This window comes from Folsomia candida, unplaced genomic scaffold, assembly GCF_002217175.1.
Source record: "Folsomia candida strain VU population unplaced genomic scaffold, ASM221717v1 Fcan01_Sc022, whole genome shotgun sequence".
Classification (NCBI taxonomy): Eukaryota; Metazoa; Arthropoda; class Collembola; order Entomobryomorpha; family Isotomidae; genus Folsomia; species Folsomia candida.
Genome location: NW_019091214.1, coordinates 2,132,658 through 2,157,416, shown reverse-complemented (window position 1 = coordinate 2,157,416; position 24,759 = coordinate 2,132,658). Strand labels below are relative to the sequence as shown.

At 34.6% G+C, this 24,759-nt stretch overlaps 3 protein-coding genes and 1 long non-coding RNA gene across 7 annotated transcripts; 1 reads left to right on the top strand and 3 right to left on the bottom strand.

Annotated features, from left to right (window-relative positions):
• The first annotated feature begins 1,590 nt into the window (after positions 1-1,590).
• Positions 1,591-14,790, top strand: LOC110858803 (toll-like receptor 4). The gene is made up of 7 exons (XM_022107690.2): positions 1,591-2,523; positions 9,112-9,687; positions 10,092-10,295; positions 10,657-10,872; positions 11,131-11,417; positions 11,506-12,160; positions 12,567-14,790. Exons 2-7 carry the CDS (start codon positions 9,136-9,138, stop codon positions 12,822-12,824), a joined length of 2,172 nt encoding a protein of 723 aa, XP_021963382.2. The 5' UTR covers positions 1,591-2,523; positions 9,112-9,135; the 3' UTR covers positions 12,825-14,790.
• LOC110858779 (WAP four-disulfide core domain protein 3) lies at positions 3,485-5,916 on the bottom strand. Its single transcript, XM_022107651.2, has 3 exons — positions 5,764-5,916; positions 4,864-5,123; positions 3,485-4,371 (listed from the first exon to the last, which is right to left on the bottom strand). The coding sequence occupies exons 1-3, from the start codon at positions 5,816-5,818 to the stop codon at positions 3,904-3,906; spliced, it is 783 nt and encodes a 260-aa protein (XP_021963343.1). The 5' UTR covers positions 5,819-5,916; the 3' UTR covers positions 3,485-3,903.
• Positions 7,532-8,831, bottom strand: LOC118438489. The gene is made up of 3 exons (XR_004836834.1): positions 8,372-8,831; positions 8,248-8,284; positions 7,532-7,827 (listed from the first exon to the last, which is right to left on the bottom strand). It is a non-coding gene; the product is annotated as an uncharacterized LOC118438489 (long non-coding RNA).
• A 1,115-nt stretch (positions 14,791-15,905) lies between the features above and the next one.
• On the bottom strand, positions 15,906-24,034 carry LOC110858720. 4 transcript variants are annotated; one of them, XM_035858867.1, is made up of 12 exons: positions 23,893-24,034; positions 23,671-23,807; positions 20,225-20,520; positions 19,231-19,418; positions 18,778-18,911; positions 18,174-18,568; positions 17,700-17,948; positions 17,507-17,631; positions 17,244-17,435; positions 17,004-17,185; positions 16,381-16,672; positions 15,906-16,302 (listed from the first exon to the last, which is right to left on the bottom strand). In XM_035858867.1, the coding sequence occupies exons 3-12, from the start codon at positions 20,358-20,360 to the stop codon at positions 16,024-16,026; spliced, it is 2,172 nt and encodes a 723-aa protein (XP_035714760.1). In that variant the 5' UTR covers positions 20,361-20,520; positions 23,671-23,807; positions 23,893-24,034; the 3' UTR covers positions 15,906-16,023. The 4 variants fall into 4 exon arrangements, with proteins under 4 accessions (XP_035714760.1, XP_021963272.1, XP_035714761.1 ...); XM_022107580.2 differs by having other exon boundaries at positions 23,671-24,026; XM_035858868.1 differs by lacking the exons at positions 23,671-23,807; positions 23,893-24,034 and adding an exon at positions 21,966-22,056.
• Between the last annotated feature and the right edge of the window lie 725 nt (positions 24,035-24,759).

Sequence of the window (24,759 nt, the reverse complement as noted above, 5' to 3'; positions counted from 1 at the left end):
TATCCATTATTCATTCATGATTCTCCTCTCGGCGTGTCACTTCGTGTCATGTCACCGCATCCTCGCCGCTTGGGTTTATTTTTTCTATCCACTCCGGGTGAAAGTGACACAAAGTGAAAGTGAGACGAGGACGATGAGAATGCAATTTTATGTAAGTAAATCACTTTCATGGAATTTCATGATTTTCCATGAATGTCATAAATGCTAATTTTGAGCTAAATATGGGCGACCAAATCGCGAAAATGCACTTTTGACACGTGCGATATCATTTTTTTAACGCATTTTCTTGTTCTCAGTTCTGACACGAGGGCGAAGACGATATTCATGTAATTTTATATTGCATGGAAAAATTTCATAGTTAATTTTCCACGAGAAACAGGATAATTTTGACCTACGGGAGCGCTCTGGAGCGACCAAAGCGCGCAAAAACGGGTGCAATGTTATTGTTTTTACGTACTTTCACTCAAGTGAAAGCAAGTACCAACCAAAAGCTGAATTGAGACGAGAATGCATCTCGGCTTGACATATTATTCCATGGCATTTCATACAACTTAATATTCCTTGGTGGCCTACATTCCTCTGTGTAGCCTGGCATTTCAAACATCTCCCCTTCGGGCTTTTCCGGGTGCAATGTATATAAAAAATCGCTTCATACCTACATATACTCAATATCGGATTGCGGATGATATGACGGAACGCACAACTTTATGCCGTGTGTTATTTACATATATTCACGACATGCAAGCTTCCAATCACTAACAATTAAGATCCATGTGTACTTGCAATTAGTAAATTTTAATTGCAAAAATAATTACAAGATTGTGTAACCTACTGTAATAGAATTCCCGACAAACTACCCGTCAAAATTCGCCCATTATACAACCACCATCCTACACCTGGCGTGGATGGTCCAGCACATGCAAATATTTTGGCACACCGCAATTCATCTCAAGAACAGAGCAGAACTTGAAACCTCAGCCGGAGAAGGAAGAGGAGGAGGAGGCGATCCACCATAAAAGTCAGAAACACAACCCTCTCCACCAAAGTGAAAGTAAACCAACCTTTCTCCACTCGCTTTCTCCATAGCTTCGCACCATCCAACTCAACGCCACTGCCACCACCACCACCGGTGCACCACCGGTGCATGCATCCTATCCTCCCGTCCCGTCAGCTTCATGTACCAAGAAGAATCTGCGCTGCTGCTGAGCCAAGAAAGAAAGTCCTCCAAGTGCCTACAACAGCATCTCTTCACCGACCGAGTGACCAGTGGTGGGCAAAATACCTTGTCAAAAAATAGGGTTTTGTGCTCAGTTCTTCCAAGGGGTTAGATTTCCAGGGCTGTTACAGCCAGAAAAAGCTGAGAATTTACATGCGGAATACACCAGTCATGCGAAAATACGTATTTTATGAAGAAATTAAATTTTTATGGCGGTCAAAATACTTTATTTTTTACAAATATCATGAAAACAATGTATTTTTACAGTAATAACAAGTCAATTTCTTTAAAAAACGTGTATTTTCCTATGATTTCTGTATTCTCCTTAAAGATTCTCATCTTTTTATGGCTCTAATAACCCCTACGAAATCCAACCCTTGGAAGAAAGTAGCTCAAAATCCTTTACACTTCAGCCCAGTACTTTGCCCACCCCTGCCGAGTGAAAGTTGAAGAAGTGGACAACTTTATAGTAGTGCGTACCACACCACCACCACCACCACCACGACGGACTCGTGTGTTTACTACTTTCACTCACTCACTTTCTCCTCTCCCAATCCCAACCCGATGCGATGGGTGAAGAAAGAAAGCGAGCATAATATGTAGAAATAGACCAAACCAGGCCACGGGATAAAAGGTGGGGGCCACTTCATGTCGCCATCCTCTCTCTTCTCTCTCTCCGACAAAATCCAATCCCAGCAGCAGTTCACACCGTAAACCAAATCCCACCAGCACACGAAACCGAAAGAAGAAGAACTATACATCTTCCTCTTGTTCATTCTTCTTCTTCTATCCGGAAGAATTGGGAGGTGTAATGGAGGACCAGAAATTTTAGGAGCAGTCATCGCAAAATTCCTCAAAAATAAATAAAAACTTGCCCAATTACGTACGTGTAATGATGACACGAGTGAAAGTAAATATGCTGTGAGTTTTTGATACGGTGTAAACTTTTGGACAAAAGGTGCTCGTTAAGTGATAGTTTGATCCCAGATTTACTCTAAAACCTGACAAAAATACGGACATTTGTTCACTTTTACTTTCACTTTCACTCGCTTTCACCTTGTTATTATTACTCTTGACTGGATTGGATAGGATCAAGAAGCGAGGCATTAAAGTGAATTGGGGACTTGTTTGTAAATACACATTTTTGCTTATTACACAACTTTTTTGTGTAAAAGATCGTCATCTCCACATTATTATTTACGAGGGGGAAATCATTCCTTTGTGAATAAAAAAGAGAGCTCCGACCGGAAGTAGGCAGCCAGTCATTGGAGGAGGATAAAAAAGACGTGCAATTGTGTAATAACAAGGTAACTTTATTTTTTTCTATTGATAAATGGTTTGTATTTATGGTCCTAATTGTATATGGAATTCGTGGGTGAAAGTTTATTCATGGAGAAAATTGTGTCGTCGTGAATTGAGTTGTATTTAAGTGCATACAAGAAGCAGGGTATGAAAATTTTTTAATGCCGGCCATTTTTGGCACGGTATTTATTATAACATCGTAACAGTGACCTTTATGGGGATTATTTACATAAATGTAAATTCTGGGAAAATACGGCAAAGGAAATTAATTATAATTCATAATTAATTTGCATTTTTTCAAAAATATACGTATTTTACTCAACATTTTATCAATTTTTGTGTCAAAATGTGTCAGAATATAGCTTAATTTGCAACTTTGAACTTTGCTTCAATTAATTTAATTAGTGAACATCATCTAAAACTGTGTTTTGGCTAATTAAATTTCACAATTTTTTTACAACCGGTGTCGCAGTCAAATTAAGCCCGATTTTCAATTGAGGTTACAATTTAGAAGATAAAATTTCTCATTTTCGCGAGTCCAATACTTTTCACAATTCATCATCAAATACCGAATAGAATTACGGGAAGAAAATTATTACGCTATTTTAATCAATTCAAATGATTAATAAACCAAAATTTAGGATCCAAATATTTTACTATAATTTTTTTAAATTATGTACAATCCGTTCTGAACTTGGCAAAAAAATTTCTGGAGTTGGTGTGTTAGTGTGTACCAAATTATTTTCATTTTAAACTTTACACCCATTTCATTATTTTTATTCTTGTGTTAACTTACTTACCAAAATTAATTGAATATTTTCAACTTAGGATTTCAATAATTTGATGAATCCCTACTCCGATAATTGATTCTATAGCTTGTTGCACTTATTAGTCAAAAATAGGTTTCAAAGAAATCCGAATGAGGTGATATCATTCAACGTTATGTATTTATAATTTAGAGAATTAGCGTATTAATAATTGCACAAAAATATGACAAATTTTATTTCACACTTTTTACCTTTAATAAATCCATTTGTAAAATTTAAAGATATAACACTGAATAGACAAGCTATCTGATAAGTATAAATTGAATTACAAAAATTTGATTACCAAATTTATCGCCAATTCTATCAATGTTTATCCAAATTTATGATTTAAATTAGAAATTCGCACCTGAATTTAAATCTAATCACATTTCATCTTGAAATTCTCTCATTTAATTATCAATTTAATTCCAAAATTTAAATAACCATTTAATTATCAAGATTCAATTAATTAACAATTTAATCGACAATCTACCTACCAATTTAATTACCAATTCCCACCTTAATTTAACCCCGGTCACATTTCATACTCATTTGTAAGTCATTTTGGCCCACCAAAATCTACGGCTTTGTCGCCGGATGTACAACTTCCGGTTCGGGGTTGATACACTCCTTCCCACAGCCGACGGAGCAACAAAGCTTTCCATTTTTACAGTCGCCATGATCCCCACAATTTCTAGAGGGGTCGTACACGCATGCGCCGACGATGGCGCCATCCCCACTCAGCGATACGGGGCAGACCCCTGCGGGCGGCTTTTTCGGTCCGACGGGGTCCTTACACACTTTTCCACACCCATCCGCGCAACAAATCTTCCCATTCAGACAGCCCGAGGAGTCAACGCAGTTCACGGAGGGGTCGAACACGCATGCGCCGAAGGTCGCTGAAGGTGGGGGGCAAGAGTCGTCATCCCCAGAGGGAGGGGTTGGCGGACGTGGCGTGGGTTTTCGTGGCGGAAAGGATAACGGTTGCTTGCAGATTTTGTTGCATCCTTGTGGGCAACAGACTTCTCCGTTTGAGCAATCCGTGTTCTATGGGGATTTATTATTTTTTATTAGCCAAAATTTAAAAAAAAAATTGAGAAACATATTTTTTGGAAAAATTAATTTTTCATGTTGATTTTGGTCAACAACTTCCACATGAACTAAAAAATTAAATCTCGAGTTCATGTCCTATATTTGTTAATTTTCTGATAGGTTAATGTTTTCAATGTGGTAGTTTTCAAAATTTTCAACAAATTAATTCTCCAAGAAACTTATTTTACGTTAAAAATTTCTACATGAAAATTTTTAAAACGAAATATCAACATAGTTTCTCCTATGTTGTGTGTCAAACTTAATTCCGACAACAAAGACTTCAAATCATAATTTCGTGCAAATCAATTCAGAAAAGGCTTCTCAGAAAAAGATCACAAATTCATAAGAGAAACTTTAAAGAGAATGAATTTTCAATTTGGCGAGATTTTTACTGAAAAATCTCGTCAATTTTTCTCCACATATTTTTTCTTTACTACATGTATGTACCTCGTTGCAATTAACTTTGGGGTCGAATGTACAAATTCCTGCAAATTCTGCAGGATTGATTCCTGTGAGTGGGCAGTTTAATTGGGGGTCCTCTCCCTCATCGGGATCTTGGCAGGATCGGTTACACCCATCCGGACAACACAGCTGCCCCTTCGACTCACACTGGTCGTCCCCCGTGCAGTTAATTTCCGGGTTAAAGACACAAATCCCAATCCCACTTCCTTTCCGAGGAGGACACGTTCCCTTCACTTTCGTCGACTCTGCAAAAAAATTAACCCAATTATTCGCTTATTTTTTATTTTCTTTCATGAGTAACAAATTTTTATTCAAAATTTCCAAAATATTGTCCAGTATTTTCCAATTCTTTCCCAAAATTTCAATACTTAGAAAATATTTCTGCTATTTGCAAAATTCGTAAATACTCATTTCTGCAAGATATTTTTAAAAATAATACATAACTTTGTGCAATACTTCGACGACCGCAAAAAAATATTTATGTTGAAAAGAGCAATTACGGTATTAAAGATGCACTTTTAGAAAAATAGTATATATATAATTTTGGAAATATGCCTGAAAATTTTTATTTTCACTTTCTTCCTGGTAAATACTTTGCCCGTACATATTTTTCGTAAAGATAAAAAAATATTTCGACGACCAAAAAAAACGATTTTTCAACGTTAAACAGGTAACAACAATTCTAAATACGATATGATTTTCTTACGAATAACAATTTCCCAAAGAACTGTCTGTTTGAAAAGTAATACTTTTTCCTTGGAATATTTCCTTAAAAAATAATAAAAATTCCCCTAATTTTTCATAAATATACCCAAATCTCCCCCAAACTAATTAATAATTTTAAATTTCTTAACCCAGCTCATATAAATCTCCTCCCTCACTCACCTCCAATCCCAACGCCGACACAAAGTAGTAGCCCCGCTGCTAAGAAGAACTTCATTTTTATGAAAATTATCACAAATTATTTTAACTATCTCTTCACAACGAGTAATCCCACCAAACTGAGTCCTGGAGTTGACAAGGTTCTCAGTTTTATACTTATTAAATATTTTCCATCCCATGGGCAGCATTTTTTTAACATTGTTATTTTACATTTACGAGGAGGAAAGTTGTTTTGTTAAATCAACAAGATTATCCAATCCACGCGTTTAACAAGACACGAACTTAAATACATTTTACATAACTTGCTGAGAAAAAAGTTTGAGTCATCAAAGCCAGCGAATAATTTGCATGTGTATTATATATAAATAATTCCATTTTTTTAGTGGCATGGTAAACCCAAATACTCGTGGTAGCAGTAGTACTTAAAAACCCCGATCTTACGTATGTACTCGCATATTTATGAAGATGAGATTTGTGACTAAAAGTAGTTGACAATAACATGCAATTCACATCAACAACTTTTGCTAGAACTTGTACATACTTTGCGAAATTCGCTGAATGCTGCTTCACAAGTCGAGAAGAGAAGTAGACGTGCAAAATGTTGAGCTGGTTTTCCAGGTACACATATTTTAGGCAGCAGGGTTCTGTTATTATCGTGTTTTTTATGTAGTTTTTTTATATCATGTTTTAATATCGTGTTTTTTATGCAGTTTAATAATTTTTGCGGCGAAAATTTGGTATATTAAAACAAATTTTTTGCAAAATTCATAGAACTGGGACAACTTTACAAGCAGTAAATATGACCACATAAAATATTTTTTCATCAACCACTTGGATTTTTCATGGGCAAATTTCTATAAATTTTGTCAATTTGGAAATTATTTCTTAAAGCGAACCTTATAAAGAATACATATTCTAGGTTTAATTTAATGCATGCAATTTGCTGATTTTCACACAAAAAAAGTACGACATTTCTTAAAAACTAACACTTTTTAAGAACCATGTGCTTTGTTTACGAACCCTGAATGGCATTGAGTACGAGTTATGTCTGAAGATGGGTATAATTTTAGCAGGGTCATTAAAATAAATCAATTCATTTAACTAACCAACCAACCAACTCACAATCTTCTTCTTGGTATAATTACTTAAACTTGGCGAGTGACGTGATTACAAATTTCTCACGAATTTTCGGACAAAATTTTATTTACATACATATTTTTCTCGACAAAACAATGCCACGAATTTGCAAATTATAACTTTTTTTGCTCAGTGACAAATTTTTCTAGTAAAAATTTCTTCTTATTTGTCCTCCACACGAAAGTCCTTGACTTTGTGCATGTGGCAGCGAATTATGCATGTCAAGAGGAACAAAGTCAAGTCAAAAGTGTTTATTTTTCCATTAATATGTACAAAACCAATGCCAAGCTCTTTAATGGTTTATTTTACTACGTATATTTTTTGTACTTGAAATTTTTAATGGCTTGCAATTTTTTTAGCATTACTTAATTGTGCAAATATTAACTTTTCGATTTATTTAATAGCCAATCAGTAATTTATTATTGAATTAACCCTGCGGAATCACTCAGAATTACATAACAATCATGATTTTTAATTAGCATACAAATATTTAAGAAGTAATTAGTATCAAAAATTACAAAAAACTGATAAACAAACTAAAAAATTTAATTACAAATTCAAAATTTTACAATTCTGGGCTATCCAAAAATATGTAAATGAAAGCATATTTATATTTAAGAATTATTATGTGGTATCAAAAATTACAAAAAAAAACAAAAAAAAATTATAATTGTACCGCTGCTGCAAAAAACTTGAAAATATTTACAAACATTTTTTGCCAATAAATTACCATTGGAATTTCAGAGCTAAAGCAAAATCTGTTCTTTCTCTCTTTGTGGGTATAATTTCGCATTCATGATTCATGAAAGTTTAGGAGCCATTCCAATTTCGACCATTTTTTATAAAAAAACGTATTTGTTTATTATTCTTCTCCATCCAGCTCCCTTGTTTATTTGGATTCTGCTACTTACTCGCAGGCGCCGCGGAACACTGAGGACATTTTTGAAGTAAATAAATATATTGGGGATATTCGTGACTAATGAAAATGAAAATTGCAAACTTTTTTTAGCTGCTACGACAGAAATGTGCAAGTTCTCGAAATAATTTTTCATGTAAATTTCTACGAGAATTTTTGCAACATTGATTTTTTTCAAACTTTCTCGCCGTAAATACCCCTATTATATTTGGGCAGTCATTATTACGAGTTCACTTTTTTTAACCCTATGGGTTTTTGTTCAATCATTTTCCAGTCCAATTTTTACGGAAATTGTTATGTTGGAAACTTTCTCCTCGTGAAAGTCGTGAATATCCCTAGTACATTTTCCTGTCATATTTCCAATTTTATCAAGCCCCTCCCCTTGCCTACCAAGCCCTTACCCAAAGTCATAGCATACAATAATAGTTCCTTACACTAAATTTAGTCCCCACTTTTCCGGGGTTCTTGCTCCTAAATTTTGAAAGAAAAAACGGTTAGCTTTTTACAATATATGCATGATGCAGAATTGGAGGCCAGAGTTCTCGAGTCAAAACATACCGAGTGATGCTTAACGGGATGAATAAATAATGAGAGGCTCAAACATCAAGGGAAAACGGGGACGTTAATTGATGAGGATGAACAAGGCTTTACTATCTCACCAGCCAGCCAGATCTGTACGTAACGTAGACTATAACTAACTAACTAGATAGCTGGAGATACATCCGAGATGATGAGACCACCAACCAAACAGTGGGCATTATTTATTATGCAATCTTCCTTCTCGTCCTCCTCCCTCCTCGTCACAATTTGTGACTCAAATGCCATGCAAACAGTTCCAGGGTACGCAGTAGTGGTAGATCCAGTTTCATTTCCTGACTGGAAAGTTGGATACCTTACGCAAAACCGAAATTATGGGCAGATTAACAGGCTAATTTGTCCTATTGGTTAAAAATAGAAAAAGCTTAAGGATCATTTTACAATTTTGCAAAACGAAGTACAAATTAAAGCAAAATTTCATTTTCTCTGGAAAACGTAAACTAAATTACAAAATTAAATTAAATTAGAGAAAGAAAAAATTGAAATTTAAGTCGCAAAAGGGTTATTTTATCTCTACAAAACTTTTTAAAAAATAGTAGAAATTAGAGTAAAATTGCATTTTCTCTGTAAAAATTCCATTTAAAATTACGATTTTAACTCAAATTTGCCGCCCTAGGATAAACTAAGCGGGATTTTGATAATTTACAAAAAAATTATAAAGCCTTTTCCTCTAATTAATTTTCCAAATTTTTTATTTGCAGGTATATCCGGAATATCCTCTTACAATGGATGACCCCCCTTCTCCTCCTCCCCCCGTTACCATGACAACCGCTCAACAAAACCGCAGCGCTTCTTCTCCTAACAACCAACCCGCGTCACTCAAACGATCTAAAAGTTCCCGCTTCAAAACCCGCAGAAGAAAGACGACCGACAAGGCGGGAACAAATGGCGGGAACACTTGTTTCACCTCCGCCCAAAATACATGCTCAATTCTTGCTACTAAATACCACTCTTATTTTCGCCGCCGACCCCGCCACAGTGCAAGTTTGGCGTTTGCGGTCATTTTTATCATTATGAAACTCGTCTCCATGGCGTCGGGACAATATGCAGGGGTCGTTTTTGAAGGAATGTGTCCCGTCCCGGAGTGCTATTGCGGATTGGATACGAGAAATCGGTTAGAAGTCGATTGCAGTTCGGGCGGGCTCAATGAAATCCCGACGAGTCGGATGTCCCCGCATATTGAAGTTATAAGAATCACGTCGCCGAAAGGGAGGGCAAATCATGTCACGATTGGAAGATCGTTTCGACAGTTTAAGAAGTTGGAAGAGTTGCACATTGTGAGTGGGATTTTGTATAATTTGAATTTTAAATAGTGTCGGGAAATATTTTTTTGTGTGGTTAGACCGATTTATTGATTGTCCAGAACTTGTTTAATTATAGAGTAGCGGGGTATGAATTATGGATAATTTGAATTTAGCGGGAACGTTAGAAATATCTACTCGTCGCATTCTTGGAAAATTTTCTAAGAGGTTATTTGGTTACTAAAAATAAAAAATCTGCCAGGTAACCTTTCAGAATTTTTTGCGACTAATAATACTGGACGAACAGTAGTGATATGCAAATTGCACATTGCCTCACTAGATATTTCTAAAATGCTAAATGCAAAGTATAAATGTAATATTTTTGTATAAAATGACGGGAAAAATTTGAATTAAGATCGGGGAATTTTATTTTATTTCAGGTAAACTCGAATATTCCCAACATTGGAGAAAACAACTTTTGGGGCGTCCTTTCCCTCAAATTGCTCAATCTCACGAGAAACAATATAAATCAAATTGTTGATTTTAATTTCCGCGGATTATCAAATTTAGAAACGCTGTCCTTATCGGAAAATCATATTGATACACTGGACTCGGAATGCTTCAAAAATTTGACAAAGCTCAAGGTTTGAAAGAAGATAATAAAAAATTTTTAATTTTTAAAATGTTTAATTTTAAAAAAATTATTTTAAAATTTAAAAAAAAATTATTTTAAAATTTAAAAAAAAATTATTTTAAAATTTAAAAAAAAATTATTTTAAAATTTTTACAATCTTACAAATTAAACATTTTAAGAACATTTTAAGATTTTAAAAATTTAAAAATTTAAAAATTAAAATTAAAAATTAAACATTTTTTTCAATCTTAAAATTTTAAGCATTTTAAAAATATTTAATTTTAAAAATTCTAAAAATAACAAATTTTTTAAAATTTAGATTTTTTTTATCTTTAATTTTTAAGATTTTTAATTTTTTTAAATATTTTTAGGTGCTTGATCTGTCACGAAACAGAATTGGTCGTCTGGTGGAACGTCTTTTCTATAATTTACACATGTTGGAAGTCCTCGATTTGTCTGACAACCGTTTGAGAGATTTAAACGCAGACGTTTTCCGAGACATTTGGCGTCTCAAGGAGTTTCGGTGTCAAAGATGTCAACTAAGGAGCATCCCGCCGTTGTGGTATTCGCTCCTACCGGCATTAAAGGTGCGTAGATTTTATGGCGGGATAAATTTGTTTAGAACGGACTTATTTGAAATTGTGGAGATACATTTTTCTTGGGGCCACAGGGTATATTTAAATTAAATTCCGATTTAAGGAGTAGCGGGATGCAATTTTATGCATTTTTTTGGATGGCGGGACACAATTTTGACAAATTATGTGGATTTATAAATTCATTGTTAGCAATTTTTGAAGTGGCGGCAATTTCAACCCTTAAAATTAATTACTTTCTTCCCTTTACAGAAACTGGATTTGCGCTATAACGAACTAAAACGTCTCCAAGAAGGTGAATTCTCCGCGCTCAAATCCATTGAGGAAATAGCCCTCGACGGCAATAAGATCAACGTCTTGTCTGAAGAAGCATTCAAATTTACGCGCGTCCGCACCCTCTCGATGTCCTACAATGGATTAACCTCCGTCGATCGGACCGCTTTCGTCAACGCGTCCGTCGATTCCTTGGACCTTTCTGGAAATAAGTTTGAAAATTTGAACAAATTAATATTCCTCGATTTAAAGCATAACTTGACAAAGTGAGTAATGGGGTAATATGAGATTCTAATTCTTCCTTCCGCGGGAAATTCAAATAGGTATTTTATATGCATTTATTTCTCCTTCTAGGCTGGATCTAAGTCGCAATCCCCGCCTAAAATTGGCCTCTTTACTTATCATTCTCTCCGAAAATACCCGCCTGAAATGGTTATCTGTTGCCCGGAATAATTATGAAGACCTACCCCTCGATCTTTTCGAAGATAACCGATACCTTACCCATCTCAACTTATCGAACAATCGGCTCCGCGACTTATTTCCACGTCAATTCAGTCCACTTATCAACCTCCAAATTTTGGACCTCAGCTATAATCGATTGCTCGGAATTGAATCCGAAGTTCTTGCGGTTTTCGATCGAATATCGAGCATTCGGGAGATACGATTGGAGGGAAATCCTTGGGCGTGCGATTTGTGTCATGTTCCCCCGTTGCACAGGTGGATTCAAACCTCCCCCATTTTTCGGAAAGGTTGCATGCTTCCGAACGGACCGTTCTGTTTGCGCTGTCGATACCCGAGTGATCAATATGATAAGGCGATTATTGACCTGGACGAGGAAAATTTGGAGTGGTGTGATCCTTACGGCGGGGAATATGGGGATGAAAGTCGGCTCGGGATTTTCCTCGGGATTGGGATTCTATTCCTAATTTTAGCGGTTTTGGCGGGAGGATTGATTATGAAGTATCAATTTTGGCATACGGCACACTACTATACGAATGAGGAGAATAGGGTGAGTAAGGCGGGAGAGTTTAAATTATTTTGAATATGCGGGTGAATTTAATGTGTATAGATCAGCGGGATCACTTGAATTTTGAATTAGGTAGAATAGTGGAATATTTGAAGCATCCATATTTTTATTATTTTTATTTACATAAGTTGGGCTATTTAAACTTTATGAATTTGAATAATGAGTGGATATTTAAATTGTTAACAAACAATAGTTAATAATTGAGTATTTTAATACGGAATTAGCGAGAGTTTTCAGCTTAAATCATCAAGATTATTAGAATTTTGAACAAGTTTGTAGTTTTTTGTAATTACATAAATTGGCGGGGGATGCTAGAAAACTATATAACTTGTCTCAGCTTGCCCCAAACTTTTCATTAATATCTGCTCCTTACTTTTTCTCCCCACAGGTCGACACTGGTTTAACCCCGCCGCCGGTAGATGACGATTTTGAAGGTTCTCAACAATACTACGCCACCATTAATGGGACCCACACCAAGATTATTGCCACTATTGACGAAAAGAATTTTGACCCGGATGCCAATTTCTATCCCGATTTGGGCACTAATCTCAACCTAAATCCGCTCTACCGCGCAGGTCCCGCCATCTCACCGACCGTCGGCAGTAGAAGCGGCGGCGAACAACAACATACTTCCTCCTTCAGATAAATATTCAAACCAACCGCGGATTTTTTTGCGTAAATAACCGAATTCGGGTAAAATATACCGACCGATTTGCACTAATTATTCTGATTTTCTTTCCAAAATAACTGAATTCGGGTTTAATTTTAAACAATTAACTCTTCATGCACGAACTGAATTCTTAATTACTGCACGCTTAGAAAAGTTCACTACTAGTTTTAGACACGAACTCTTGAATTTTTACGTTTCGAACAAAAAAAAAATTGTTGAGCGGCGAAAAAACGTAGTTTGAAAGTACCGCCAATGTTTCCATCCTGTCCGTTTCTCTCCCGCTATAAATAGACGGTCCAATTAAACGTTATCTACATAGTTACAGACTAATTAGCATTTAAAATAACACGGTCTGTTTGTCTGGTACTCAAAAAAATTATAAAGTATTTAACGATCTCAACCCTTAAATACTATAAAATATATTCTGAACTCCATTCTAACTTGCGCCATAGTTAAAACTACAATATTTGGCGCAAGTTAGCATGAAGTGAAGAATAAAGGCACCTTAAATACTAAAATTTCACCACGAATTTTGAAATTAACTGAGATTCGTAACGATCAAATGAAGTACAAGGAACAAGGAAACACAAGATTCGATCTAATTAAACAACGACTAAAAAACTACTTAATTTAACACTTTTTACAAAAAAAAATAAATAACGCATTTTAGATTTTTAGTAACCGCTTAATTTAAAATTTTACAAAATTAGCCGTTACTTAATTAACTCATTAATTAAGTAATTAATAATTTCGTTAGCAGAATAATAAATACACAAGTAGTAAAACAGAGGGCAGTATTTTAGAGAAATTTTAGTATTATAGTGCTGAAATAGGTGCATACTAATTACCCATTTTCATGGAATTTATTTAAAAAAATAAACGTTTCCATGAAAACTTAAGTATTAGAAGAAAAGGAATTACGTATACCAAAAATACACCCGTGATAGCGTCGTCGATTAATAAATAATTGTTGATCGTATGAAAAAGAATCTCGATCCGTCATGAAAAACTGAAACTATTTGATAACCCAGGACCTAATAATTTATGTAATAATTGCACTTTCTAAGTAGCTTTTCATGTTGATTACAAATTTTTACTTACAAATTCAGTCGTATTAATTAGTCTAAAAATTTCAAAAATTTCAAAAATTTCAAAAATTGTTTAAAAAAAATTATTAAAAAACAAACAAAATATACTCGCAATTAATTTTAAAAAAACTGGACAAAATGTTAACGAATTTAAGTAAAAATGCACACAAAAATAATTTATAAATTAGATATAATTGCACAATTGTAATTAACTATGATTATTAATTACGTTACAAAAAATCGATTAATTAATTAAGTCCTTTTACGATTTTTTTATTATTAAAAAACAAACATAATTAATTAACTTTTCAAATTAATATTTGCTACGTAGGAAATCAAATCGATAGCTGCGATACGTTTCTGAAACTCTTTGGTGCTTATGAAAATGAAAAGTGTTCACTTTTCTTGTTCAATTTTCTTGTTTATTGCGATTTATTAGGTGCATTTACTATACCCTACTTGCGCCAATGTTATAACTTTTAACTATGGCGCAAGTATAAATGCAGCGTTCCCTCAACGCTGCACCCCCCGCATTATAGATGACTGAACAAGCATAAACTAACTAATTACTGATTAATTATTATTACGTAAATAGTATGAAAATGTTAAGTAATTAATAATCAATTAATTAACGTGTTACATAATTAATAGAAATGTTGATGATAATGATTTGTTAAATATTAATCATAAAATAGGGACTGATTGGTTAAGTAATGAATTAGTATTTAATTAATTAATTAAGGAGGTGCTCACTACTCCCTGGATGATTCGTGTCTCCCAAAAAGCATAAAATAATAAAAAAATTAATGTATGAAAAAAAGTAAGAATTAAATGATCTCATGAGATGATTGAAATTTTAGAGTGAGAGAAATTTTATTTGCATATGGTAGTTTTAATCAAGCAATTATTCGAAGTAATGGTCATGGTCAACAAAGTAAATTTCCAGAAATTTTGTTAGTGAGGTTTCACACTGGTCACAAAAATTTCGAATTTCAAGAAAATTTATATACATTTGCATGTGCAAAATATGACGCCAATAAGCTTTTTATTTTTCTCTTGTCATAATTATTACGTAGTTAGTTAAATAGTTACATAAATGTCGTCGAATAATATTTATTTTCGAATCACTACATATTGAAACATTTTGCAAATTTTTTTTCACAAAAATATACCAATTTTTTTGGCTGCTAAATTATCTACGAAAAATAACTACGTTTGTTAGTAATCGTGTTTATGTTTAAAAATTTATTACATAAAAACCTCATATTTTTTTCAAATTTCGAAAAATATGACCAGCTTTGTGTTTATTAATTGGCTAAAGTTGAGAATCATTTTTGTACACTGCAGTCGTTAATTAAGTAAATATAATATCGAAGCATATCAGTTAAACTGAAGCTTAAACTTAAGCTTGCTTTTTAATAAGTTAATTAATTACATCAACAAGTAGCAATAATATGCGACAAGAGCTAGATAATTGGCACACGATTTACCTAATAAATAAATTGAGCAACAATTAAATTATAATTTTATAGATAACGATTTACTGGAATGGTAATATCAGTTCAGCATTAAATAATTTAATATTTAAATGGTCAGATCAATTGTTAAGTACATATTTAGTTGAAATATTTCAGGTAGACTCACATTTACAAAAAAATACGGATATATATATTTCCATAAGTTCGGAGGCTTTGTACGCTAAATATATTTTGTTAATATCACATAACTAACCCTTTTTTCGTCACATTTAACTCGTCATATGACGAACTTTTGGACACCTCGTCACTGACGAGTCGTAACTGAAACTGTTAACTACCAATTGGTACTAATTAATTAATTGATATAGGGTGGAAATTTTTACCAAAACACGAAAAAATATTAAATTTTTCCAAATATTTGTTTCAGTCCAATAAATAAAGTTTTCAAGTTTCTAATATTGCAAAATTTAAGCATTTTTGAATAAGTATTTACCAATTTATCAAATTATGTACGAAATACTTATAAAATATTGAAATTCGCAAATATGAAAAATATCTTAGCCAAAAAAAATCGAAAATAAATAAATAAATATCCTCCCTATTAATTAATTAATGACAGTAACAGAATTTTTCCAAGTCTCCCCCCACACAGGAAGCGTCCCTACTTATCTTATTCATTCGAAGCAATTCCCCCGTTAAGGTCAACGACGTCTCGCCCACTTTTTGCACATTCCCCTCAAACAAAAATCCCCCCGGGGTTGTGTAAAAGGCTACGATGATGGTTTCATTATTACGACCAGAACCGGAAGTCGAGGGGCCAGAAGAATCTGAGAAACTCGAACGAACTAATCCACCAGCATGAATGGACGAAAGGAAGAGAGGGGCGCACTAAATAGTTTACATTAATTAATACATATTAATTAAATAATTAAATAGTTAAATAAATTAAATAATTAAATTAATTACCTTTTTCTTGGGCAGTCTATTATTAAGCTCGGACAACGCTACGAGCGCCGCTGAGACGAGGCGTGGGTCACGAACTTCCAACTTTTGTGGAATTTCACACGCACAAAAATTTTCTGGAATGCCGGCATCGCTACATTTCCGGTCGGACGGGATGGGACGGAAGAAGGAAAGGCCACCACGTGACGTCGAAGTCGACCTCCTACTTTTTTCTGTCTGCATTGCTCCGGAGGTGGAAAAGGTGGTCATGATGTGCGTCAGGGTGGCGTGGAGGTCGAGAGGGGAGGTCAACCGGCTGAAACAATTCATAAATGATAACGTTTAAGATAACCTATTTACGAGTCCAAATTTCCATAATTTTGCTACAAATTTCTCAAATTTCCCTTTAAATACCTATAGGTTTGTCCAAAACTTTCCTCATTTTTTCTAAATTTCCCTAAGAGCTTAAATTTCCGAAGTTAGTTTCCTCCAAAAATCCCTATACTTTTGCCCCCAAATTTCCCAATTTTCATCCTAAATCCCTCCAATTTCACCCAAAATCTCCCTAATTTTTCTTCACTGTATTTTACACGTGGTCTCCCGGCCACCGTGACTATATGTACCACTTCCGGTTTGATATTACTCACCCTGCATTCAACGCCAAGGCGTCGGCCCACTTGGGATGGGAAGCTCGGATTCCTGGGGGCAAATATACCCAAAAATTGGGCAGTTTGTCTTCATACCAACCCGCAAAAGTTTGGCGAATCGGACCGTAACGATATCCGTGATCCGAAATGAAGAACAAAATCGTATCATTCAAGTCCAAACTCTGCCAGAAAATGAGACAATTATTAACCTTGACTTTGACCTTTGACTTGTTGACCCACCTTAAGAAAGTCGGCATAAATCTCATCCCCACTTTGCGCCCCGTTCAAATCACCATGTGCTAGATTGGTGAGCCACGCATAAATAAATGCGGGCAGCCCGACACTCCTCCCACCGGCGAGGATATCTCGAATGTAGCGATGAATTAGCTCGTCCACCGTTTCACCGCCCAAGCATTCCAGGTAATAGTACGCCTAAAGGGTCAAGCATTAAATTAAGGCCAATTAAAGGTCACCTTATATTATAATTGGTCAAAGGTTGATACCTTCCGAGCCACCAATTTACTGACGCCGAGCATAAAAGGGCGTAAATAAAAGTCCACGGGAGGTCGGAGGAAACCAACTTTGTCGTAATTGTAGGTCGCGAGGTAGGGCGCGTCCTCCAAAAAGGCTGCAAAAGTCAAATAAGCCAAAGGTCAGATAAACATCTAGATAACCTACAAGATAACCTGTACTTACCCGTGAGATACCCTGCCTTAGCGAAATCCTTCCACGCGAAGGGGCAAGAATCTAGAGATTTAGTCGAATCTGCAAAATCACACGGACCAAAGTCCATTTCTTTTCGTGCCATAACTTCCGGTTGTGACGATGATTCGTCCTCCACTTCCGGTGAGGATGACAATTCGTCATCCTTCAGAGTGGACAATTTATCCTGTGACGAGTACCCCGTCATGAAAGAGATCGCGTTCGGATACGTATTTTCACCAACTATTAAAAAAAATAATATACCTTATCGCGTCAATTTTTCAGACTTGCGCCAGTCTTTAACTATGGCGCAAGTGACGATGCGTGGGCAACATACTTTGTCAAACAAAATACCGTATTTTTAGATCTTTTCACAGCCCTGAAAATTCAAGCAGTTGGAAGAACAGGGTTCAAAAATACTGTATTTTGAAAAAGCATTCTTTCCACCCCCTGCAAATTACTACATACGTTTTGTATATCCGTAAAACTCCACGGCTCCCAATTTTTTCAAAGTTTGTCTCGTTTTTGGCATATTTCTCTCAAAACTGAGCCTCGACATGGAATCAATCCCGAGCAGGATGACGTTCGGTGGTGGTGCTGACGACGACGATACCATTTTCGACTCGTCATCCTCGTCGCCGTGTGACGACGACTTTTTTTCTGCCCGCCTCCACCCAAGTTTTGCCCTCCTCTTCGAGGAGACGGTGTCATTTTGGAGAAACGGTGCAGCGTGAAACGCCCGATAAACGGTATCCCCGCTAAACGGCCAGTATTTTGAGGTGCAAGAGACCCGGATAAAGTCGTCGCCCGGGGTGGAAAGGGATGTCACCACGCCGGTCAGGGGGCGACAGGTGGACGAAATGCTGAAAAAATTTAAATCTTGTATTGGAATGTTCCTAAAAAGTTCGGGAATGATGGATGAAATACTTTTTTAGCATTTATTTCTAGAAATTCCAAATATTTATGAAATGGAAAAAATACATTTGTTCAAAATTTGTGTGTAAAAAATCCAAATATTTCCGAAATGGGAATGCTATGCTAAATCCTGGCAAAATTTTCATAAATATATTACTCAATGAGAGAATCTGCATCCATCCCGTAGTTCGAGAGGGGTTGGTTTATCCGAAGAATTGACCGATAACAGCAGGAAATCGAGGAGATGGAGTATCCCGAAGAGTGCAGAGCAGTTTCGTTCAGGATTAAAATCTGGGAGGATAATAAGAAACAGAAAAATGAGTTAATTTAGAACCAATTCATTTTTAAAGTTTTTTTAAAATTAAGTTTTCAAAATGCTGTATTTAAGTAAAATAAATATTTTGTGTCGGATTTGAAAAATTTCTAGAAATATTCGGGAAAATTCGAATACAAAAAAAATAAAAAGTTGCTTGTACAAAAAAATTGGTCAAAAATTTGTACAAAAAACCTAATAACGAATTTTGTAATTTTGTCAGGAAATGATAGCTTTCTAAAATTTTGGGTAAATGAAAATTTGCTTTCGAATATTTCCGAGATTAGATATTCCTACCTTTTTCATGGCATCGACATACGTCCACTGTTTGACCCCGTCACGCCCCCTGCAGTTCAGGCCCCCCGGCGTGGAACCGTTGAGGAGTGGAAGGATCGACGTGTGGAAGGCGGAAATGTTGAGAATGTGACAATTCACCGTGTTCACGATGTGACCAAGGGACGAGTACTCGTCCTCCGGGACAAAGTCTGTGGACAATTAAAGAACAATTAAAACATGCCGAAAAAATATCTTACATAAAAAAACTAATGAAATTAACACTTTATATAAATCACAGGAAAGGAATGAATTAAAACATATTTATCTTGAAAATTTTTTAGAGAATAAATATCGGTGATTTTTTTTTTAACTTTTTAAAACTAGTATAAAAATGTGTCAGATTTTCGCAATCAATCAACGATAAATTGCATGCATATATATTATAAAATCATATTACAACATCAGTGATTGGAATAAAAAATTTTATAATGCTTAATTCAAATTTTAAAAGTCAGTTGCCCTAAATAATCCTATTAATTAGTAAAATATTTTGCATGTATGATTTCTACACCGTTTAAGAAATATTTCTAATTTTCAATTATAATATGGTTTTATTATTTAGGTAATAATGAGGAAGGAGTTTGTTTCAAAAATATTCTGGAAATAATTTCTAGGTTAAATTATTAATGGTTAATTTTTATCTGTACAAATTTTTAAAAAATCCCAATATTTCTAATTTAGCAAATTTTATAATGTAAAACACTTTACTATTTATTATTTTTATATGTCTTATTTGGGCTAAGGACAGAATGAGACTGATGAACTTTTGCTAAAAATTATGACTTATGTAGCTCAGAATATACCAATTAATACAAAAAAATATTGCACAAAAATGCACAAAAATATATGAACCCTTTTGTACATAACCCTTTTGAATAATTTTAAAATTTAAAATTCTGAAAATATTCCGCCTCCACCCAAGAATCTTTATGGAGAAATTCCTAAAATTTCTCACAGTTTCTAGGCGGTGGGGGCGAGTTGTAGTAGACATCCGACGCTAAGAAGGCTAGCAGCCCGAGCGTGGCGAAACTCGTGGCTAGAAGAGCGGCGAGGCGACGAATCCCTCGCCGACATAAAATCCTGCGCCACATTTCGACAATTTTTCCTCACAGGACGCCACGATTTGTACGTTTAACTATATTTCGTTGCTTGAGACGATACTTCAATTTGTGGCGACGATTTAGCGATGTAAATTCCATAATAATGCACTCTTCTTCCGTTTCAATTTTGTCCAGTCACCAGAAAATAAATCTGAAATGGAATCAAAATTATACAAACTTGGTAAATATTTTGGGAAACTTTCCCTTCATTTTAGGGAAAACTAAAAAACGAGTTTAAAATAGTCGTATGCAAATTTACAAAGACCATTTAAAAATATCGTATGCAAATTTAATTTACAAATACCATTTAAAAACGTAATTTAAACTGAATTTAAAATGTTAAAATTGAGTCAAATATCGTAAAGCATGTTTTAATAAACTTTTAAAATATAGAATTTCTAAAATTTCCAACAAATTTCTAAAATTTCTCGCTTAAATGTTTACTTACCTTCACTAAAATCACATCTTCTCACTCAATGTAAAAAAATCTCTCTAAATCGCAAAAAAAGACTGATTTTGGCAACTTTTACAACCTACAAGATACCAATTTGCACCTTGGGGTCTCATATTTGCAATCCATACACATAACTAAAGACTTCCTAAAAGGTAAACTGGTTTAGACTGTTGCTAAATGAAATATGCTCCGTCTGTATTTACGGCAGCTGCAGGAGTGAGTCAATCTTTACTTTCTTACGAATCGTTAATCTCTGTTAAAGTTAAAGACACACAAACAACACGATCCGACCAAATAATTATTCGACCTTGAGCATTAATTCCAATACATCGATATCCATAAGATAAATGCCACACCAACAAATCTCTCCGCACAGCCAGAAACCAACAACCAACGACTTTTCATACATAAGAAATCATGTAAGATTTGTGGTTCGTTTCCTGCTGCCGGAAACTGATAAACCACTAAACTGACTGAAAATGCAGTCCCCTTAATAATTTCTGAGAAACTTATTTGGAAAAAATGATCAAACTTTAGAAATCAATTGATTATTACTTTATGAAACTTGCGGTTTTTTTAGAGTTATAACTTTCAATTAAAAATATTTCTGGCGTTAAGTCATGCAAAATGTGAAGGAATTAAATTGAAAAGCAATGTGATAATTCGGTGGCAGCAAATATCTGAAAATTCAGTTTAGTTTATCACTTTATGATATGTTATTTTTCCCATAATATTTAACCGATTTTTCATAAATATTCACGCACGCCAATATCTGTCTCACAAAATTAAAAGAATACAGACGATTGAGAATTTCTAAATTTAAAAATTCTATTACTTATTTTAAGACATTTAAAAAATTGCTACAAAAACTGCATAATTATTTTTGACACCATACACTTAAAAAACTGGTGTTAAATCATCACCTAGTACGTACATGGATGTATGAATCTACCGGCACTGGTAATAACTGCTTGGTAATGTTGTGGTAATGAAAAATTAACCACTCACCAATCCGATAAGAAGTTATTACCAAGTCCAACACCAGTACGGAGTTGATATATCTGAATCTACCAGATTTTTGCCAGGGTACCTTTTTCCCTTATAAATTCCCGACAGAAAAGTTTCCAGATTCTTTAACTAACCTTTTAATGGACAGCTTATTCTTATTATTTTACTTATTCTTCTTCGTCACTTAACAAATAAACTATCCAATTAGTTCCTATTTATATACGTATTCATTCATGCAGTAAATGCCAGACACTGGAAATACATACATAAATTATCTACGCATCCCCATTCCCTGCCCATAAACAGTCCAATCACTAAAACCGTACAAATACATGGTTGGCGACAAAGTGATAACAATAGAGGAATGGATATTCCATTCAACACGTATGAATGTAGCTAAAACGGACATTCATCCACTCAACACGACACCACCCACTCGTCTTTATCTACTTCCATGTCATGCATATTCATTAATCTACACGCCATGCATATGGACATATGTACGTAGCGTCACGCACTTAAAAAAAATACATATTATTCTTTCCCCACTTCTTTATTTAGCTCAAAATTTTGATAAAAATTCAAGTGACTCACCCTATTTTATCTCTTTTTAGGTTGTAAAACTTATTAACGACGAATTTCCACTAGTAACTCATACAAAAGTGTATAGATACTATTAGATACTTTTGTTTGCTGAAGAGGCAACTTGAGACTTGAGTGAGAATCAATCAATCAATATTACATCGTTTGTTGTTATATATCGATTAACAATGAAACAATGCATGCATGGAACTCCGGTGTCTCTTTATAAAGGGATAAAATTCCAAATTTTATACGTATTTATGTGTCCCATATTTTCAACACGTATAAAAATACCGTAGGTATTATACACAACAGCAACTGCCAATTCTGAGCATTTTGAGCAACAGACTTATGAGGGCATAAATTTAAATGGGGCATGCCATTCATACCCTCAGCATGGGAATAAATAATTGCAAGCCTAATGTACCAATAAGACAGAAGATACATAATTTTGTAATTTTTTCTAGAAAAATTCATTTCCCAAGGAAAAAAACTTCTTTTTCTAAATTGTACACACCAATTTTAGAACGAAAGTTGTCCGTACTAATGGTAAGACCGGATGTTGCTTTGTGCTTTCATCCTCCAGCCTGCATTTCATGATTCCCAACAAAGAAAGGGATTGATTGACACTGACGGGAAAAGAATTAAGGGCGGACAATGGGGGAACTTGCGTGCGTGAGAATGGGAGGGGGTGCTACCCGACTTATTTGACACGTATGCCACTCATGGAATATATGTATGTGCGGAGTTGTTGAATAATTGATTCGAAAATTGGACGCCAAAATAAATCGATCCGACTCCAATTTCACCAAAACCACGAAAGTGGGCATGAAGTAAATCTGGGGTTAAGTTACAATAGGGGTCAATCTCGGGGCTCGATTTCCACCCCGATTTTGGTAAATGCACGAAGTTAGGTCCGTGTTTAAAATCAAATTGGTAAAATATTTCGTTATATTGCTGGAAATTTTAGAAAATTGTTGTGCATCATAAAAATTATAAATTACATATTTGGTAAATCCTGGAATTGGAAAATTTTATTTTTTATCTACCAAACAATTTCGGAAGGAAATTGATTTCGAAATTTCGAACAATAGAAATTCGTACAATTTTTACGTCCAGTCCAGTTAATACTTTCTGGTACACACATGCAAAATTGTGCAATTCATACCAAATACCCGAGTTCGGGTAGAATAAGGTGTATATGCTTACATCGGCTTAATGATAATTAATTAAATATGTTGTAAAGTAATTACTTACCAAAGATATTGTATTTATAACTGAAGTTTATTGTGTGTCGATTTATGCAGATATGCAGATAAGTGCTCCTCCAGACAATGATATGTATGGACTGATAATCGTCACGGCATAATTAAGAGACACAAATGTCAGTTGCACTGTGTTAAAAGAAAATTAGTTTACTTATTCTTGCCCAATTTCTACACCGATTTTAATAAATAAATCCACTAACGGATTACATACAACTTAGATTTGTTTGAGCGTTGTTATTAAAAATTGATTGATACAGGATTCCACAAATTTTAAGAACTTTTGGGTAACATATATTTCTGGAAATTTTCAGATTACGAGAGAAAGAGAGAGACCTCTTTCCAGATGACTTTCGCAAGGAGAATAAAACAACACAAAAGAAGTGAAACTTGTACGACCACCACTCGGATCGGAGGATCAGACCCAATACCCGGGTTATTAAAGGGGAAGGAGGAGGGATGCTAGCAAACGATATGCTCAAGGATTAAAAATTATGCAACCAAAAATCATGCAGAAAATGCGTCATGCAAAATCTATTGTCATTTACATACATAAATATTTTCTTAACAGTCAGTTTCTTCAAATTTTGCATGCATAAAAACCAACGAGCTGCATTTATAAAAGTCGTATGAAATTTATATTATATAACTCTATGATAACTCTATGATACAAACTCATGATGAATGAAAACTGAATTTTTTTGGCATCCTTCTCCCTAACCCGTCACACATTTCATTTCAAACTCGTCCAAAATTAGTACATGAATTTTCACCGTATGGAAAACTAATCTGTAACAATGTGCACGAGATATGTATTCATTTTTAGCACAATTTTTGCAATGTTTTGCAATTAATTTACATACAATCCACCTCATTTCATTTAAAAATTCACTTCTGTCTATGCATCAGTAGTCAAGGAGTATGCAAAATTTCATAATTATTTAGCGTCCCATTTATTATTCACCACCGCAAAATAATTGACTCAATTTCATGTTTTTTTTTGTTTCCCGAATAAATAAAATGCCTCTGAATATTTGCCGCAACCTTATCCACTCTGATAAGCATTTCCTCTCAGTACATA

What these genes read in the sequence shown, in the direction of transcription:
- LOC110858779 (XM_022107651.2), bottom strand. Translation starts at nt 5,818, where the DNA reads ATGAAGTTCTTCTTAGCAGCGGGGCTACTACTTTGTGTCGGCGTTGGG. An exon ending in TGTCGGCGTTGGGATTGGAG is followed by an intron (nt 5,124 to 5,763) that starts GTGAGTGAGGGA and finishes ATTTTTTTGCAG; the next exon opens with AGTCGACGAAAGTGAAGGGA. An exon ending in CCAAAGTTAATTGCAACGAG is followed by an intron (nt 4,372 to 4,863) that starts GTACATACATGT and finishes AAATCCCCATAG; the next exon opens with AACACGGATTGCTCAAACGG.
- LOC110858803 (XM_022107690.2), top strand. Translation starts at nt 9,136, where the DNA reads ATGGATGACCCCCCTTCTCCTCCTCCCCCCGTTACCATGACAACCGCT. An exon ending in AGTTGGAAGAGTTGCACATT is followed by an intron (nt 9,688 to 10,091) that starts GTGAGTGGGATT and finishes ATTTTATTTCAG; the next exon opens with GTAAACTCGAATATTCCCAA. An exon ending in TTAAAGCATAACTTGACAAA is followed by an intron (nt 11,418 to 11,505) that starts GTGAGTAATGGG and finishes TTCTCCTTCTAG; the next exon opens with GCTGGATCTAAGTCGCAATC.
- LOC110858720 (XM_035858867.1), bottom strand. Translation starts at nt 20,360, where the DNA reads ATGTGGCGCAGGATTTTATGTCGGCGAGGGATTCGTCGCCTCGCCGCT. An exon ending in GATGCAGATTCTCTCATTGA is followed by an intron (nt 18,569 to 18,777) that starts GTAATATATTTA and finishes AAATTTTTTCAG; the next exon opens with CATTTCGTCCACCTGTCGCC. An exon ending in ATAGACTGCCCAAGAAAAAG is followed by an intron (nt 16,303 to 16,380) that starts GTAATTAATTTA and finishes TAAACTATTTAG; the next exon opens with TGCGCCCCTCTCTTCCTTTC.